Below are 17,512 nucleotides of genomic sequence, written 5' to 3'. Positions count from 1 at the left end.
AATCCTCACTGGGTCAGCCTTCAGGGAGCCAGGCTGCATAAAAATGGARCTTTGAGGAAATACCTTCACTCCCATAGCACTGGAACCCAGCTGTGCAGGGAGTGCTGTATGGGAGTCCCTTGGCATGTGGTGTGGACTGACTAGGGGTTCCAGGAGGAGCAAAACTGCGTGTGACCTGACCCTGTTTTAATTCCCTGTACTTGACATTATTATATATGCACTGCTTCTCAAAGTCTTGCACAAGCACAACTGCATCTCAGGCTAAGAAGACCAGCTAGTCTCAAAAMTACACATTATAAGAAGCAATACCATCTCCATGCTATCCTCTCTCATAATGCCCTCAAAAAGCAGAGATAGTAAACAAATGTTATGGTTACCATTCCTAGCAAGATGGAAACTGTCATGAGCAAGGGTTTCAAGCTCCAGTGCCAAACACATTGCATCATGGCAGAGCATTTCTAAAAAAATTACTCCCTTTTGAAAATTTAAGGCACCAAAATGAGCAAAAGTGAGGAGTTTCCACACAGCTTGGTATCTTCAGAGCTGGTATATGGAGCCTGTTGAGCTCACTTCATGAGGGCAGAACAACCAAACTGATTTACTCAGCTGCCCTGCAAAAGAGCAGGCACAGCCACAGGAGTTCCAGTTTAAGTCTACAAGTTAATCAAACAGCAGATGCAATCASGAAATCCAAAACAGGAACAGAGATGCTGATATACAGTACTGTAAGGCACTCCTACTGGGAAGGGAAAATTGGAAGGCAAATTACGAAGGAGAGAATGATTGGACTCAACTGGCTCAAAAACAGCACAATGAGCTATGAAACTCCAAGTCTGGCCATAGGCTCAGGACTGTGAGTAAGGACAGGGACAGAGACAGTGAGAGGGGAGACTGGCTTGCAGCAGAGCAGCAGAAAAAAAAAAAAAGAAGAAAATACTATGACGATTATTTGATTAATTTCTTTTACACAGCTCAATCCAGGCAATGACCTTGGGAGGCCTACGAACCTCAGTGGCTTCTGCTGCTACAGGGAAAAAGCAAAATTCAACTGGGCAGCTTCCCCATTTAATTGTAAACAGATATCCTCTGCTCTTTTAAAAAAAAATCTTTCAGGACATTATCATCAATCCATTATAATACACACATTATCCTAAATAATAAGAGAAGCCTTGACCAAAGGAGCTCTAGAGGTACCCTGATGATTCACTCCTAACAGTGCCATCAGACCTGTGGAGTACTGTGAAAAACTTAAGTTCCTTGCCAAAAAGTATCTTCCTTCACACCTGCCAATTCCTATCAATCTCAGCAGTCAGCTCATATTGATATGTGCCAGCCAGGATATTTTGTCACATCATGAACCACAAACCCACCATTTYCTACCACATAMGACAGACAGACAAAAAAAWTWAAAAAYAAWAMWAAAAAAAACCTWAAAAAAATAAAACCCAGCAAGCAATAGGAGGCTTCCTACACAAGAAATGTCTCTTTTTATAGATTGGTAATACAAAAAGAGCTGCAGTTTTGCATCCCCTAGGTAGGCCCATCTTCCCATTAAAGGAAAGGTGGATGGTCAGGGTAAAGAGGAAAAGAGACTTGCATAAGGATCTCCATAGTATCCCAGATTAAAATAATCTCAGACTTAGGAATATAMATACCTCTAGAGTGTGAAGTTACAGTCCACTGCAGTGAAGAACCCTATTTCTACACTGATAACAAGTTCTGTACAAAGCAAAAGCAGTAACTGGATTACAGATCAATTCCATCTCAGTCAGCTATGAAAGCATCTTCTCTTTGAAGGAGACAAACAGCATATTTAATTCTTGATTCACAATGAAATGGCATTGTTCAAATTTATTTCATGTGTGGGTAGGACAAGACCAGAAGCACTAATACATAATTTCACCTGTGTGGGGGGAGTGGGGTGGGCAGAGTTGTACAATCTGCAAGGACCCAGGAACTTTAGGAGCTGATGCTCATCCAGAAGTGTTCAGAGCAAAGCCACGTACAGGTTGTGGCTGCAGAATGGAGAGAGAGCAGCAGTGGGAGCAGCAACAGAGCACTGTTACACAGCAGAGACAACCATGCAAGGGAACGCTGCTGTCTGAAACACAAACCACCACCAGAACCCCAGGCTGAGGCTCCYGCAAGAAAATCAACTGAGGGCAGGATTAAACCTTTCATTATGCTTACAAAAATTGGKGACAGAATACTTTATCTTACTCATTCACAAGGAGTAACAAATTTTGGATAGGAGCTAGGCATCCCTGAGAGGACATCATCTTGCACATCACAGACTGCTCCTATAAGTACTGTGAAGGTTTATTGTTTTTCCAAAGTAGAAATGAATGTCTATTGTTGTTTACAATAAGCATATTTTAAAGCAAATAACATGATCTGTATTGTACAATATCTTTTTACATAAAGCTCTGGGCACTGACAGARTATCATAACATGCTTTTGCTCTATGTTTTTGGTAATGGCAGTGGTTTCAGACCCATTACTAATTCCAGCAGTTTTGCCAACATCATGTTCCTTTTAGCCTGTAAATCTCTTTAGTAAAGAAACTGTTCTGTWATACCTGCACAAACCCAGAGCAACTCCAATGCTGTCTATGCTGTTATTCCACAATTCAATTCCAATACCTAAACCACCCACATGACTGGTACTTTGGAGATAGGACAGGTGTCAAAGTAACTAATAGTTTGCAATGTCTGAACCTTGATTCCTTGACTCCATATGGTTTTTAACAGTGCACACAAGAAGCCTTCTCTAAACTGAGCTGGACATAAACCAGCACYGTGAGGTATCAAAAATACCAGAGCATGATGATATGAGAAACACCACCATTTTTTCTTTAATGACCTAACATTATGTCTACAGATAATTCAAAATAGTACCTGCCAGATTCTGACAGTTTCAGAGCTACTGGCTTTGCCACGGGAGTAATTCTAGTGACACAAGCTGAAAAACATGGGAGTGTTCTGTTTATTCAGCCAGTACCAGTGTAGTTCCTGTTTGCCTGACTAATTCCACAATACTTCCCCAGTGTTTGCATTTCTGAACACACAGGGAATTCTTCGCATGGGAATGATTTGCAAGGAACATTATACCTTTAAGGGTGATAGCCAAAAGCAACCCCTTTCACATGAGGAACAGTGAGCTGAGACAGAGACACCACTGTGTAGGGGAAGTTTAAATTTTAGTGACRAAGGTGCATGATTCACCAGGTTTATTAAGTATGGGAATCCCTACAGCACTTTGTCAAGAACATGGAAAAACCCTCACTTCCATATAAAGAATCCCACAGAGAGAAGTATTTCTGGAAAAGAAAGGCACTGGTTGTCTAATGTATACAGATATAAGCATGCTTCTATATATATAGTAGTTTCACTCAAATTTGAGAAAGCTCAAGTTCAACTACTCTTTCTTTGACTGGAGGCTAGAAAAGGTAACCACTTGTATTGCAGTACAAGGCAACCAATTGTAGCATTTTACCTTTTAATGTAAGCATGATGTACCCTGTTCTTTTATTGAAAACACTTCAGCAATTAGTGAAATGCTTTGACAATCAAAACTGCTTTCTGCCTTGAATACAACAGTCTGCAGATTATATAGGAAGCAAAAATCAGTATTTCTTATTTTCACAAACCTATGTGAGATAGAGGAAAAATACACATGCAACTGGCTTTATTCTCCTGAAACCATATTTGCTTTCTGTATATACGTGTGTGTGTGTTTGTGTGTGTGTATATATATATATATGTGTATGTATATATATATATATATATAAATGCTTTCATATGTTTGTAATATACAGATCACTCACTGCAGGGTGTGGAAAAGAGGAATGTGAAATGGGGGGAAGACAATCTAACTGCTCATTGGAGGTGAATTTGCAAAGAGTTAAACATACTGCCAGTAATGACACACACCTCCCCAGCTAAATCCATCTTGTACTTTCATTTACAAAATAATTTATTGTGTTTAATACTTCCCTGTGTTCCAGGTGTGTGGAGCAGAATCATACCCCAAGGAATTTCACTCTCCACCATGGATGTCATTATAGAACTAGAGAAAGTCTCAGAGCTCAAAGAGAGTGCAGGATACAAGTTGCATATGAAAACAACAAACTAGTGTTTCACAATTTTTGGAGGTATTTTCTGACTAAAATGGACAAGACCACTTTCCTGACTATCAATTTAACAGGCTCAGATCAGAAAAAAACATTTAAAGTAAACTTCATGAAATAAAAAGAAAACCAATGTGACATTTAAAATGCCTTAAACTTTCAAACTGGAAGGAGAAGAACCAACATCATGTTACTATAGACGGGGACATGGCCTCCCATAAATCAAGAATAACCAGCATAAATCTCAATGGACTTCAGTGACAGAGCTTAACTGATATTACCAGCCTGAAAAATATGAGTAGCAAGTCCCATGCTTATCTGAATATGCAATAGTTCACTGATGTGTTTATAAATCTATAAACATAACTGAAGGAATTATTCTGCCTCTTATGTTTGTAAGCACCCCAAATAAGGTTTGATGGGAGATYCTTTTCTTTCCTTGGCAAGGAGGTCCTCTAAAATGTTAATGTGCTGATCCTTTAAAATAGTTATCKGAAAACATGAGCAAATAGAACCACATGTCCATATCAGAGGGAGACAGTGGATTTAAAATAATTCCTGTTCTACTGGGTTCTGTGAAACACCTCACCAGAACCTCTGCCAAGGCTACTAATAAATAAATAATACACATAAATAAATAGAAGATTCACTGAGTCTAAATAAACAACATAAAAAATAAAGCGGYCATGGCAGGGAAGATTTTCTGCCTTGAAATTAAGTCTTTCCCAGAGATGGAAAAGAAAGTTGGGTACTTAATTAGCTAGACCTAAAGCATTCCATGTAAACCACATTTTGCAGGAGAGCTAATGGCTGGACTTCAATGCAGTTTAGCCATTGGTATTTCAAAGCCAACAAGGCTTTATGGCCACTTTGGCAGCTCTTATTCACAGATGAAGAAGATCAGGTAATATTTTTTTTAAAAAATTCTGCCTGTCTAAGCTGAGATTTTGCTTGAGCTGGCAGCTAGGAGAGGCATTCTCTTCAGACTGGCCACTGCCTTAAGGAATTCATGTGTTCAGATATGACAATTCAAACATGTTGCAAGACTCTTCRAAGTTCTCGTCCATATTCAGTTGCCTCCAGAAGGATTTCTGTTTCTTCTGCAATTCTTTACGCACGCACCTGGGGCATGGTACAGCCTTCACTTTGCACTCAGAGTGGAAGACAGCACCACAGCTTTCACACCTGCAAACACAAATTAGAGTCAATATTGAATCACAAAATAGGACCAGAGCATGCAAAGGGCTTCACGTGGGCTGTGGTATTCCTTGACACCACTCTGGGAGCTCAAAGAGCATTATGCTTCATAAGAGTGCCATCATAAAAGACACTGCTATGCCCATACCTCTGCTGGTGTAAAGCTACTCCAGACCACTAAAATAAGCTGCCTTACATCCATTTTGCTKTTGCTGAGAATCTGTCCCAGCACTTCTGTTTCACAGACAAATTTTTAGAAAGATTAACACCTATCTTCTTAGTAACTAGTATTCAGGTCTGTCACTGAAAAGACATCAACTTTGTTTTTGAACGACAAGTCTTGCTTTGGTTTGTAAATGAGAAGTAACAATATTATTTTCCTRTAAGGTGTATTTCAGCATTTGCAGAAACAGAATCTGTGGTTTGCAACAGCCACATATTACGACATATTCCTCATTGAAGCTCCAATGGTCAGCTGTTCTGGAAAGAGCAAAGAACAGCCCACTTCAACAGCAGGAGAAGCTGTTATTTCACAAAGTGAAAAATGAAACAGAGGCAGGTGATGCTGTCTGCTCTATGTACTGTGGAAGACTGGATTAGATCAACACAACTGATCTATGTTGATCAATTGATCAACACACTCAGCTATRTTTCTGGCATTCAGAGCTGTGTTATTCTGTTCTCAAATGTGACATTAAGACTTCAAACAAATCAACTGCTCAAACAACATGACTGGTTTATYTTTGGGGCATTGTGAGGCAATGAACTTAATGTCACAGCAGATCCAGCCCCAGTTACAGATGGCTGATTTCAGTTGGATAAATTAAATAAAAGCAASAAAACATCAAACTCTAGAGCAACCCTGAAACACAAATAAGGGGTGCTGGTCACCCATGGTGATTCTGTAGGACATCTTCAAATAGCTTGCACTTTTTTTTCCTTTCTTGTAGCTATTATAGTCAAATGACTATATGAGAATCCAAGTGTCCATTGCTATAACTTCAGTGGGTTTTTTTGTTGGTTTGCTTTGAGCCTATTTTTCATAGAAATTAGGTTTTTGTYTTCGAGACTGTGAAGAAAAACTGAAATCATGAAGAAAGAAACCCCCCAAAAGTGACAAGCCATAAGGCCAGCTGCAGCATTTGGCACGTGGTCTGACAGAGAGAAGCCAATAAGTAAATACAACCAGCTATATTGGCTGCATCTCAGCTGTACCTTTTTAAAAACTGTTCCCAGTCTGGCTGCACTGGAMGTTTAATGCATGGGTCCAAACATGGCCTAAATTTAAGTGACTGCAGAGCTTTGAGAMGACTATGCAGAGATTTAAGGAAGCACGTTTATAGCTGCATAAACTGATAAATCTCAAACRTGAGAAAGAAAAGGTGAAAGAGACTAAGTATAAAGCAGTACATCTACTGACTTCCRTGCTCTCTTGCAGTAAAACTTGACTGTTGTATTCTCAGTCCAGCTACAAAGTCTAAGGTTTTGAATCAAGAAACCAGCTTGCACAGAGACATTTACAATTTCCATGCTCAGAGTGTGTGTTATTGCCCYTATCCACTGAAGCACATGGCACATGCTTAGGACTCATATCCCAGTGATTTTTTTTGGGATTACTGATCTGCCTTCCGTTAAGTTGCTTATGTGCTTTGCTGGGTTGGGATCTTCACAGACACACTAATGGGCAAAGAAGAGACAGAAGACAGCAGTGTCTTTAAAACTTTACACCACTCTGAACTGACACTAATGGTGATTTTATCAAGCTAATTCTCCCTTGTTAGTCAGCAGTTTACAGTGCCCTGGAAGTTGCTAGAGGGTAATGATTGATGAGGAGTGTAATTTTGTGCTCTCGCATTGCCACTCCCCATGCTAGCCCAGTATTTCTCTACAGCAGGCATGGAAATGACAAAACCTGCCAGAAATTGCTGCTGTAATAGATTATGCAGGATGAGAGAGGAGCCAGCACACCTGCTCTCTCAAGTCAAAGGCCATCAGCAGAGTGAAGACTGATGGTGTTCAAATTAATATGAATTCATTTTTCAGAAGTAAGCTCAGTGGAAAAGATTAACCAACTTCTTTCCCATCACTCAGAATCAAAACAGAGAGAAAAACTGTCTGAACTGTTATTCATGAGAGCTGGTGCAGTAGCTGAGAGAACTGCAGTGATACCAAAAACTCACCAACACTGAATTTCTTTTTAGAATATTACAAACACATTGCTTCCTAGTTAATCTTGAGATCTAATTTTATCTCCACATGTGAATTTCACGGGGATTTTCTACTGTTGTTTTCAAGCCTCAGTATACCGAAATGATTTCTCTAGAGAAATAAATTTTGTAGCCTATAAAAGCCTCACTTAATAGTTCACTACACTTACTTATCTTTCCCTTAACGCTTGTTGTTGTCGTAGGTAATTCACAGTTCAGGTGCTATTTCTAAATCCTGACTTATTCTTTGTCTAGAGGCCAAAAAGTCCCTACATCCTTTGTGAGAATGCTATTCACCTCTGATAATAAGCTGATGAGCCTGTAGCCATTCAGGCCTTTCATGCTTCCTTCTTTAATGAATGATATTGTGACACTGCACATTAAGAGCATCTTGCTATTTTTCAAACGGTATTTGAAGACTTAGTGAACATTGCATGTTGTTTTCACACAGATTTGCCGCCTTCTAAGAAGGCAGCTGAAATAGCTTCCTCTCTATTTTAGTGTTTTTTTCTTTTTTCTCCTCTTTCCTGACCTAAGTCAATTTGTGTTGAGACTTTAGGGGTGTYTCATGTTTTAAGGATGTTTAACTTGTATGCAGTACAAAAAATGCAGAGAATTATTCAATCCTCTAAATAATTTCTGCACTGCAAAGTGTAAGAGAAAGGGCAAAACTCTTCACAGCCAGACAGGCATTATAATGCTTTTACTATTACCATTACTAGTTACAGAAGAAAAGGCTTTCTACATTAAAAGCATATAATTCCTTGTATGTTGAGGAAATGTCAATATTAGTATCTCCCATCAAGTCTGGGCATTTGAAACATATCAGTATTTGGTAAATTCTAGATTATAGCATATTTTTTTCATTCTGCCCACCTATTTTTCATAGGCTCAAGTAATTCAAGATGCTGCACAACCAATTGATGATGCTCATATTTCTCCTCTGTACTGCACCACCATTAAGTGTTCATGAACAGGATAAGGTGCCTGAAGTGAGGGATACAATACATTAGCTTTCTTTTTTTCATAAAAAAAAAACCCTCACTTTTCTTTGTGCCACACCTTGCACACATTTTTTATAGTGAGTAATCTCTTGAGATGAATTTCAGCAGGGATTTGATCTTGGGCCTAACCTTTTACTGACTAAACTCTTCAGTTTCTTCTTTCCCTCCATACAGAGTAAAAGCAGGATTAAACAGGGTTGTTCATTATGTTTTCCTTAGATGATGTAAACATTCACCATGCATTCAAAACACTAAACCACCTGGAACCTGGCTATTAAAAAACCCCAAAGAGCAAACCACAATAGCTGAAGTAAGCCTTGCCTAGGGATTCCAGCATGATCACCATCCCACAATACACACATGTGCCTTCTGCAAGTAATCCTGAGTTGCTCAGCTGTGAATGTCACAGACAGGCCCTTCAAAACTCTCAGAGCCTTTAGCATAACACAAAGAAAAGGAAAAAATACTAGCCTGTGTTCACTTACAACGCAAAAAAAAGCCCCAAAGACAATCAATGTCTGACATACACGTGCAGCAATATTATTCCAGTTGCCTAGGAACCAATGCAAGGAGCCWGCCTAGCGAGGGATGCCCCCATAGTAAATTAATGGAAAAAAGTTGGCAATAATATGACATTGATTTGTCCCTATAAGGAGCTTGTTAAGGGAATGCCTCACATGACAGACATACGGTCTTTACTAGACACAGCTATGGGTTTGGTTTTTTATACTGTATTTAAAGGAAGGCTACCAGGACTACCCAATCCCTCAAGTTATTATWTATGTGAAATTCACTCTTAATGATTAATTCACGGTTCAGGGAGCCAGCTGTGATTCAAAGCACAATCACCATTTTCCTTTCCATACAGCTGCTCATCAGAAGGGAGTTACCCTCGATAGGCCAGCAGAGCCTGAGCACACTGATCATTTACAATGGCACCACTGGGTCCCAAGCTGGCCCCAGAGTGTACAGAATCAACAGAGAGCAGCTCATGTGCTGGGGGAACCAGTGCAGAGGGTGAGCTGGTGAGAGAGGGCAGCCAGCAAGGAGTGTGCAGTGAGCAGCAGCCCATGATGGGACTCCCCAAGTACAGCACCCATGGCTTGCACCTCCCAAAAAGCTGCAGGGAGCAGCCTAAACACAGCCTGATGTGGGGTCTGTGAACAACAGACCCTGCTGCTCTAGAGATGCCACCCCCATATGGCCACACTACCTGTGTCCCATCATGAGAACTGTTGGAGCAGGGTCTGTTCCCTTTGACCCCACACAGACCAGCCTGAGATGCTGGAGAAGCGCTCCGGGGAGCAGTGGGGTGAGTGAGTGAATAAATCCCTGTCCTGGCTCACCATCTGTGCCATCTCATGCTCCTGATCCTGTCATGCCAGCACCCTCTGCCAAGGTCAACTGCATCCCACAGACATTCACAGCAGTCACAGAGATTAAAGCCTCACAACTGAGGAGAAAAGTGGGCAACTCACTCGGGGGGAGGGAAAACCACCGGTGCTGCTCTAGTGGAGGGGAGTTTCAGTGTCAACTCCGCGGTTGCTACATTTAGAGAAAGGGTAGAGCAGGCTTTCATTATGGGTGCTCACAGAACAATTTGCTATGGGCCAGGGCCTGAACAAGAGCAGCTTGATTTAATCACCTGCTCTCCTCCACAGAGSTGTGCACAGGCTGAGATACCACACTGGATGGACATGGCAGCAGGGTAAAGCAGAGCAATGGGATCCTGCAGCTCCCAGGCCTCTCTTTGCAGAGCTGTGTCACTCTGGATTAAGGAGGGAAGTGTCCCCTCAGCATCTTCCCAGCAGTGGGTTCAGGGATTTATTTATATTATCTACATGCTTGCATCCAAGCAGGAGAACAAGGACTGACTGTTGACCTCAGAGTGTGCTCCGTGAGTTAAGTTTAGACATCCTCCAAGCCAACTAACGTGGCCTGGAAACAGCAGTTCCTACAAAATCAATAAAGGGACACTAACATCAGTATTAAAACTTTTAATTTTAAACTCATGAGATTACACTTTAGTCAGTGGAGCTGAGTTACTCTGGAACACAGAAAAGCACTACACCTGATGGATCCATTACTGGAGAGGCTGAAATGCCACAGAGATCCAGATGTTTACATTGCTCAGGCACATATCCTCTGCCTCCACAGCTGCCATACACAAACTGCACCCCTCTACCTCTYCTGTTATTAACAAACTGTTCACAAAGTGGGGGTTGAAGACCTAAAAGCAGAGTCTGACAATACTGTTAACAGTATTATTAGCATATTGTCCCCAACTCTTATAATTTGACTCCATAACTTTGCATTTTTCTGAAAAGTCTCAAGTCTAAAAATCCTATGACTAAGCCAGGGTTTTGCTTCCCATAAAAGAAAAGGTCAGAGGCAGCTGGACTTCACAACTATGCATTAAGGTTGAAGACTACCTGGACTATTAAGGTTGATGCCTACCTGGATCCAAGATGCAAGAAAAGAAACTTAACATTTAAAGAAGTAAAGTAAATATATAAACAACAAATTCCTAAGGCAATCTTGGAATTTCTGAGCACTTAAGAGTTGACAGCATTGGCTTTAATGGGCTAAAAAGCAAGTGAAAAGATTCAAGGAACCACATTTAGGAGACAGAGAAATCTATCTTGCATGAGAAAGAAGGAGAAAGAAAACTTGACTGGCAAGTGAGTGAGGAAGAAGRCACAGCAAAGAACCTGCAAAACAGAAACTGTAAGCAATATGGTTACCAAGTCCAGCCAGCAGGAAAGAGAACAAGGCAATGCTACAGAAACCTTCCTACCTGAAATAAATACCTGCCTATAGGCCACTCTGATGTGAGGCAAGTAAAACCAACCTCTAAAGCTAATTCAGTTGCAAGACGATACCTGATGAAAAAGACAGAATATTTTATAATTTTCTTTTTACATATTCCAGATAATATTACTGTGCTACCTGGCACAAACAAAAATAAAACAATCTGAGCCAGAAGATTTTGATCAGTTTTGACAGATTCAGGTGAAATTCAATTACCAAGAGAACTTAACATCTAMTCAGGTGCCTACTTTTCCTCAAAGAAAGTCTGAGCAGACCACTTCAGAGTGCTTTGAACCAACTATCAGCATCTGATAAAGCTAAGCTCTTTCAAAATTAAGTAGTAAACTAGTAGCACAACTCAGCTGAGCCAGGCTTGGAGAAAGGCTTTCTAGCRTAAAACAAACCAATCAAAGCAAGAGGGAAAATTATGTGCTTTRAGTGATGCCTTTGACCTGTGCCAAGGTATTTCCTGCAAAAGCTGTATACTACATATTTTAGTCTCTCCACCTAACATGTATCTTTAACTTYCTCCCAAATGCTCAAAGTTGCATTTGTCCAGTGGCACAGCATCCAAAACACAGTGAGCTGTAACCTTGCAAAGACTTTGGCATGTGCAGCCCTGGAGTCTTTAGTGAGACTAAAACTAAACTATGTGCAAAGTACATTCACAGGTCTTATCAGGATGGTGGCCCAAGATTATAGAGGCATCCAAGCTGGTTGATATAGTCAAGCCTGTTCTGTGGCATGTCTATTTTAAAACTTGGGTCTTCTGGTTTGTATCTTAAAAGGTCTACATGTCTCAACTGATCAGCAGAACAAATTAACTYAGCAAAGTGAAAACAGTTTAGCCTTGATAAATGAATACAAACACAAAAGAGCAGCTCTCCATGGTTCACATACATCTTCAGTCAGCACATAACAGGCAAGGAATGGTCTAAATTGTTCTTAAACAAGCAAGGAACTTTACCAGCAAAACACAACAAATTTAATTGCCTGTGATAGTAGGCACTAAGATGATGACCCTCAGGCATGACCAAATTGGGTAACATAAAATAATCTAAATCATAATCATAATTGCATAGTTATCTGAAGGGACAGAAAACACGTTTTAATGAATTCTMTTTTCATCCCAAASGTAATTTTCTCAGTATTCCTTAAGRTTTTAAAATGGTTAAAAATTGTTCTAAATTATAAAACAAATACAGYCACTATTACAGACAACAGTGTTACTACACAGACTTTACTTCTGTTGTTTGGTTGTTAGGGTTTTTCTTAATTTTAGGAAAAAGAAACAAAAATGTTTTCCCCATGTTAGTGAAGAGCAAGCCATATCAGAGCAACTTGAGGGGAAGTGTCTGCTAATTAAAAGACAAGGATAGCTCTAACAAGCCWATTTACAGACAAGGATACTTAAAGTCATTGCACAACACTTGTAAATATWAAATAAGTGATATAATATGATTATTTTATATGTTTACTCACTAAATTTAGCAGATTTAGTCCAAGAAATAAAACAGGTAGATGCTCAATTCATTTAAGTTGCCAGAGCTCCAGCAAAAGCAGAGCTGTGAGAGTTTGTATTAGCTGGAAATTTGGTCCATGAAATGTGCAATTAATTCAAGAGGCTTTAAAAGTAGTTCTCATGATTTAAAGGCCTTCAAAAACATGATGAAATTGTGAAATTTTGAAAGAATCCTGATAAAGTATTACATAAATATGTAAGACAGAAAAATGGGAAATGAAGAACAGAAGAATCAAAGTGACTGGAAGAGGCATCAAAAGGATGGGACAATTTTTAAGAAATGATTTAAATATTGAATCAGAGCTTTCGTTAAGATCTGTGCAGAATGGGCACCTCCCAAGAAAAGCCAGAGAAAGGACATATCATTAGAAAGCTTACGACTTTGTGAGCCCACCCTTAGATTGAAAGCAGCAAAGTGTTGGGCTGTATTGTTGAGCAGGATGTAAAGAGCCTGCCAAGCACAGCCCACAGACCCGCTAATGAAGTGAACTGATTGTGTTTGTTTTGGAACCGTTTGCCAACAAAGGAATGTGTCACACTGATTAGTGAGAGAAGGGTAKGTAATATATGTGTATTCAAACCCTGAGGAGTGCATAACCCAGGTATTCACTCTGTTTGCCCAAGGACTGACAAAAATGACTCTCAGGCAAATAACCAGACCAAAGAGAAACTCCAGCYCTCAAGAGGGGCCCTCTTTCTCTCTCAGCTGTATCTATCTAAAGAATACCCATCCTTCATAAATTCCTGCTGAAGACTGAGCCAGAAACTGCTGAGAATATTTTGAAGAGAAATAATCTCTTCACCTCGAAGCAGACCTAAGAGACTGTGAGGATGTGAAGCTAACAGCCAACTGAGAACCACCTTGGAACTGTAATGGCCACTCTGACAACTGTCACTCTTCTCTCCAAAGAGCAAGAAAGGTCAGGGAGGTAGCCAAAAACCCAAATGCCAGCTCAACACATACATATGTACACACACATACACACACAAGCAGGCTTCACTTTTCAAACATGCAGCAAAGAGCTGAAGTCCGCAAAAGATGCCATGCACCCACTTTTGAGTATTTCTAACATAACAGCCCAGTTTGCTGGGCTAYAGCATGCTCAAAAGTGAACAAACATCATTCAAATGCAAAAAGAAAAACATGGCCTTCAGAGTTCAGCAGCTCTTTCTTCCTTAACTCAGCAGTTTCAGCTGGGGCACCTGGCAGTCTGGTACTGTGTACAAAGTATGAATACTGAGCTGTAGACAGCAATTCCAAAAAAATGGGATGGAGAAAAGGGAGTTGTAGTCAATTCTCACTGGACAATGTGGATTCAGAATAGTACAACTAAATCACACACCTGAACTGTTTACACACAGCTCTGTATGACATTTAACTGGCAAGGAAAGCTGACCACATCATCAGRATTTTCAGGTATAATTGCAGGTCTTCATATGAACCTTTTAGGTTGCCATTCCATTTGCCCCAGGTTGCTCTGTACACCTCCCTGTTTCTAACCAGCCTACTCACACTTGTCAGTGGTCAGCACATCCACTTCAGAAACCTGTCATCCATAAGTGATGGAAACAAACACAAAACCCTTCCAYTGATCTTCTCCCTCACTGCTTTGGAGCTGATGGAGCTGCACAGTAAAACATACAAACTCCTCTATTGGCATAATCTACCTCGAGAGCAAAAATATGGAACTGAAATAATCTGGATAGTTCCACCCAGGTGCATGTGTAGTAATGAGATGAGAAAWCTAACTAGAGAGGGAAATGGAAATGCTGGGGATAAAAGCAAGGTTTAGTTATAAGTAATACGAAAGGAGAAAGCAGAATGACCAAAATAAGAAAGGAAAATATCGGAGCACCTTTCATGCTGATTGTGTTTTAATTAAAACCATTAACAAAGACTGCTGTCTTTGGCATGACATCAACCACAACTTCCCATTTGTGAAACATGAACAAAATTCCTTTCTGGCTTCTAATTCACATAAAAACAGCTATAGCAGCTTCTGTTGGCTTGAACTGCTGACAAGTCCTATTTGATTCCAGAAGGTTTTAAACTCTATAATTGCAAGGTATGTCTGATCTCAGCTGAAGGGGTGGGGAAACAATATACACACAATAATGTTTTTGTAACCAAAAATCCCCCAGACAAATAAAATTTTAAAGTAAACCTATCTTCCCCAATGTTCTTTCACAGTCTCATTAATCTTTTGGGAATATCTTCAATCACCTTTTATGCAGTCTCAACAGATATCTTACGTTTTATGCCATCTCAGTCGTTTTTAACTCAGCCTATCTCACCATGCACCCTAGATACATTCTTAAAAGCTGTTTATAGAGCTCAGCTGCACACCTTGTTTAGCCTTTATGCACTGCTTTKTCAATACATCTTTTAGAATAATACTCTGGAAAAACAATGTGCAAACAATCTTTGAAACTCAGATCAGACTGAAAATCCCTTAAGAGCAGTCCTTGGTTACTTGTAATTTAACATCTTCGTGCATAAAAGGGAATCAGATTCTTAACAAACCCTTTTAACAGGCTGACCCTGATTGTTTTCAAAGGGGGGTCCCTAATTTTTTTCTCCCCTTTCAAATCAACACTTTGGAGAACAAATTACAATGACTGTATTTGAAACAGCCAAAAAAATATTTATGGAGGAATGATGTGCTGTTAAATATACTGTCTTTCTGTTAAGGGTAGGAAAAAAAATGTATCTCTTTTATTCAAAATGCAAGACACTATTGAAAAAGAGCAGTAACACTGCTGTGTTGCCAAGTCTGCTTTGGTTTCCTGAATTTTGCTTCTAGTTTTCCATGTGACTCCTGTCCCTGACCTGGCATCCAGTACTCTACATGATGTGAAATAAAGGTTCTTTTGTTTAGTTTAGGACTGGCATMCACTTATACTTACTTTGTAGCCACCTGAGAATAGCAATGTCATTTAAAAAAAAAAATCCTGCATACACAGGCACAGAGGAATAAACAGACATAGAGCAGAGCACTAGCCATAACATTTCATGGGGAAGACACTTGAGAATAGATGGTTATTTTTTTACAATGGATGTTCCCAGTATGTTATGGGCCCAGTGATACCAGAGAACAGAAAGATRTCTGTGACCATTCCAGAGAAGTCATTTGGCTTTTCAGGACACTTTGCACACTCTGAAGAGCTTTAGATAAATCATACTGTGTGATGATACTAGGGACTCTTCCCTTTTTGAACAGCTGTTCTGAGACTTMCAGGRCTTTGGGAAGAAGCACTTCTCATTTGTTTCCACCTTTGCTCATGGTGGCCTACCTGGAGCAGTGATCTACTGTAGCTGCCCAGAAATGTGCATTAGTGGAATCCAGTCCCTAATTATTTAGATAAAAGGTCATGAGGCTGAGACTCCTCAAGGCTTTAGCACTCAAATCAAATGTATGACTGACATTACCACATTGGAGTACCTTCTTGTAGAAATGTCCTCGAAGGGGTAAAGGATTTCTCCATTGTTGCAAATCTCACAGATGAAACCCTTTTGGCTACAAAGGCTGCAGCTGTACACGTGAGAGGTGGCAAATTTGATCACCTTCCCCAAGAAAGGAGCCAGCTTTCCTTCAATAACCTGGAATGAGAAGACAATATTGAAYGAACCCCCCAAGACAAAAGGACTGAAGGACTGAGACAATATTTATTACTACAGAAATCCAGCTACATGATATTGGTTAAAACAATAGGAAAGTTACTTCCCAACAATTACAGCTCCATGAAAACACAAATGCTAATAGTAGTCAATGAACCAGCAATGATCTGAACATGAAAACTAACTTACTATCTCTTCATAAGTCTCTACATGGCAATAACATAAAATATTAGTAGTCATTTTAAGTACAACAATGCATCCATACAATAAGGCATAAAGAAATATATAGGAAAAGAGTTTAAGGCTTCCACATTATCTCTGACAGCTACAAACACTGCCTTACAATTTTCACTTCTTTTTACTTTTTATGCACATATCACAGTTTTGTCTTTGTTTCTTTTCCTCTAAAGCACAAGATTTTTGTGAACAAAGTCACGTATTTTGTGAACAAAGTCCTGGCTTAAGCCCTTTAGTAGAGGACTGTGTTTCCCATTGAAAACCATTCAAATATAATGTTCTGCTCCTTACCAAAATGAAAAACCTTCTTAGCTAAAGTCTTGAAGAGGAACTGGTGGGTTTTTTTTTCCCTTTGGTGTATAGCTCTCAAACCAATAAATCCCAGAGAAACCTGCCAGACCATTAGAAGTRATCAGCAGTCCTCATGTTGGTGTGGAAAAAATGGCCAAGCCATATACATCAAACTGCTAACCACAACACTCATCTAAATTTGTGACTTGGTGACAATGCCTCAATAAGRGGTGCTATTCAGGCAAAATACTTTCCATTCAGATCAAACTTATACAGACTTTAAGGAATTCTGCTGCTCTAGGGAATAATGAAGATGGAATAAGGCCCTAAGTGTMTATTCTTCTCTCCTGGGCTTCCTGTGGCCTGAATGGCAGCTTGCCAGATTAGTGATAGAAATGTGTCACAGAATAGCAACCTTTTGTAAAAAGGAAAAAGAATGTGATAATTGCTGACTGAAGATTTGCACAGGGCTGTGCCCTGAAATCCAAGAGTGTG

General features: G+C 39.9%; 1 protein-coding gene across 2 annotated transcripts in view; it reads right to left on the bottom strand.

The window, feature by feature from the left end:
* Nucleotides 1–3,658: 3,658 nt before the first annotated feature.
* The window catches only part of PLEKHM3 (pleckstrin homology domain containing M3), an 81,411-nt gene continuing 67,557 nt past the window's right edge, over nucleotides 3,659–17,512 (bottom strand). For both annotated transcript variants that reach the window (XM_057381715.1, XM_057381716.1), the window contains exons 7-8: nucleotides 16,314–16,471; nucleotides 3,659–5,314 (exon numbers count right to left, since the gene is read on the bottom strand). In XM_057381715.1, the coding sequence (XP_057237698.1) occupies nucleotides 5,137–5,314; nucleotides 16,314–16,471 (336 nt within the window). In that variant the 3' untranslated portion in view covers nucleotides 3,659–5,136. The remainder of the gene's footprint in view (nucleotides 5,315–16,313; nucleotides 16,472–17,512) is intronic.

The sequence above is a fragment of the Malurus melanocephalus genome, unplaced genomic scaffold (assembly GCF_030028575.1).
Source record: "Malurus melanocephalus ecotype Western Australia unplaced genomic scaffold, MMel_1.1 scaffold_524, whole genome shotgun sequence".
In the NCBI taxonomy this organism is placed as follows: domain Eukaryota; kingdom Metazoa; phylum Chordata; class Aves; order Passeriformes; family Maluridae; genus Malurus; species Malurus melanocephalus.
Note: the sequence above shows the minus strand (reverse complement) of the source record. Positions and strands in the feature narration are given on the sequence as shown.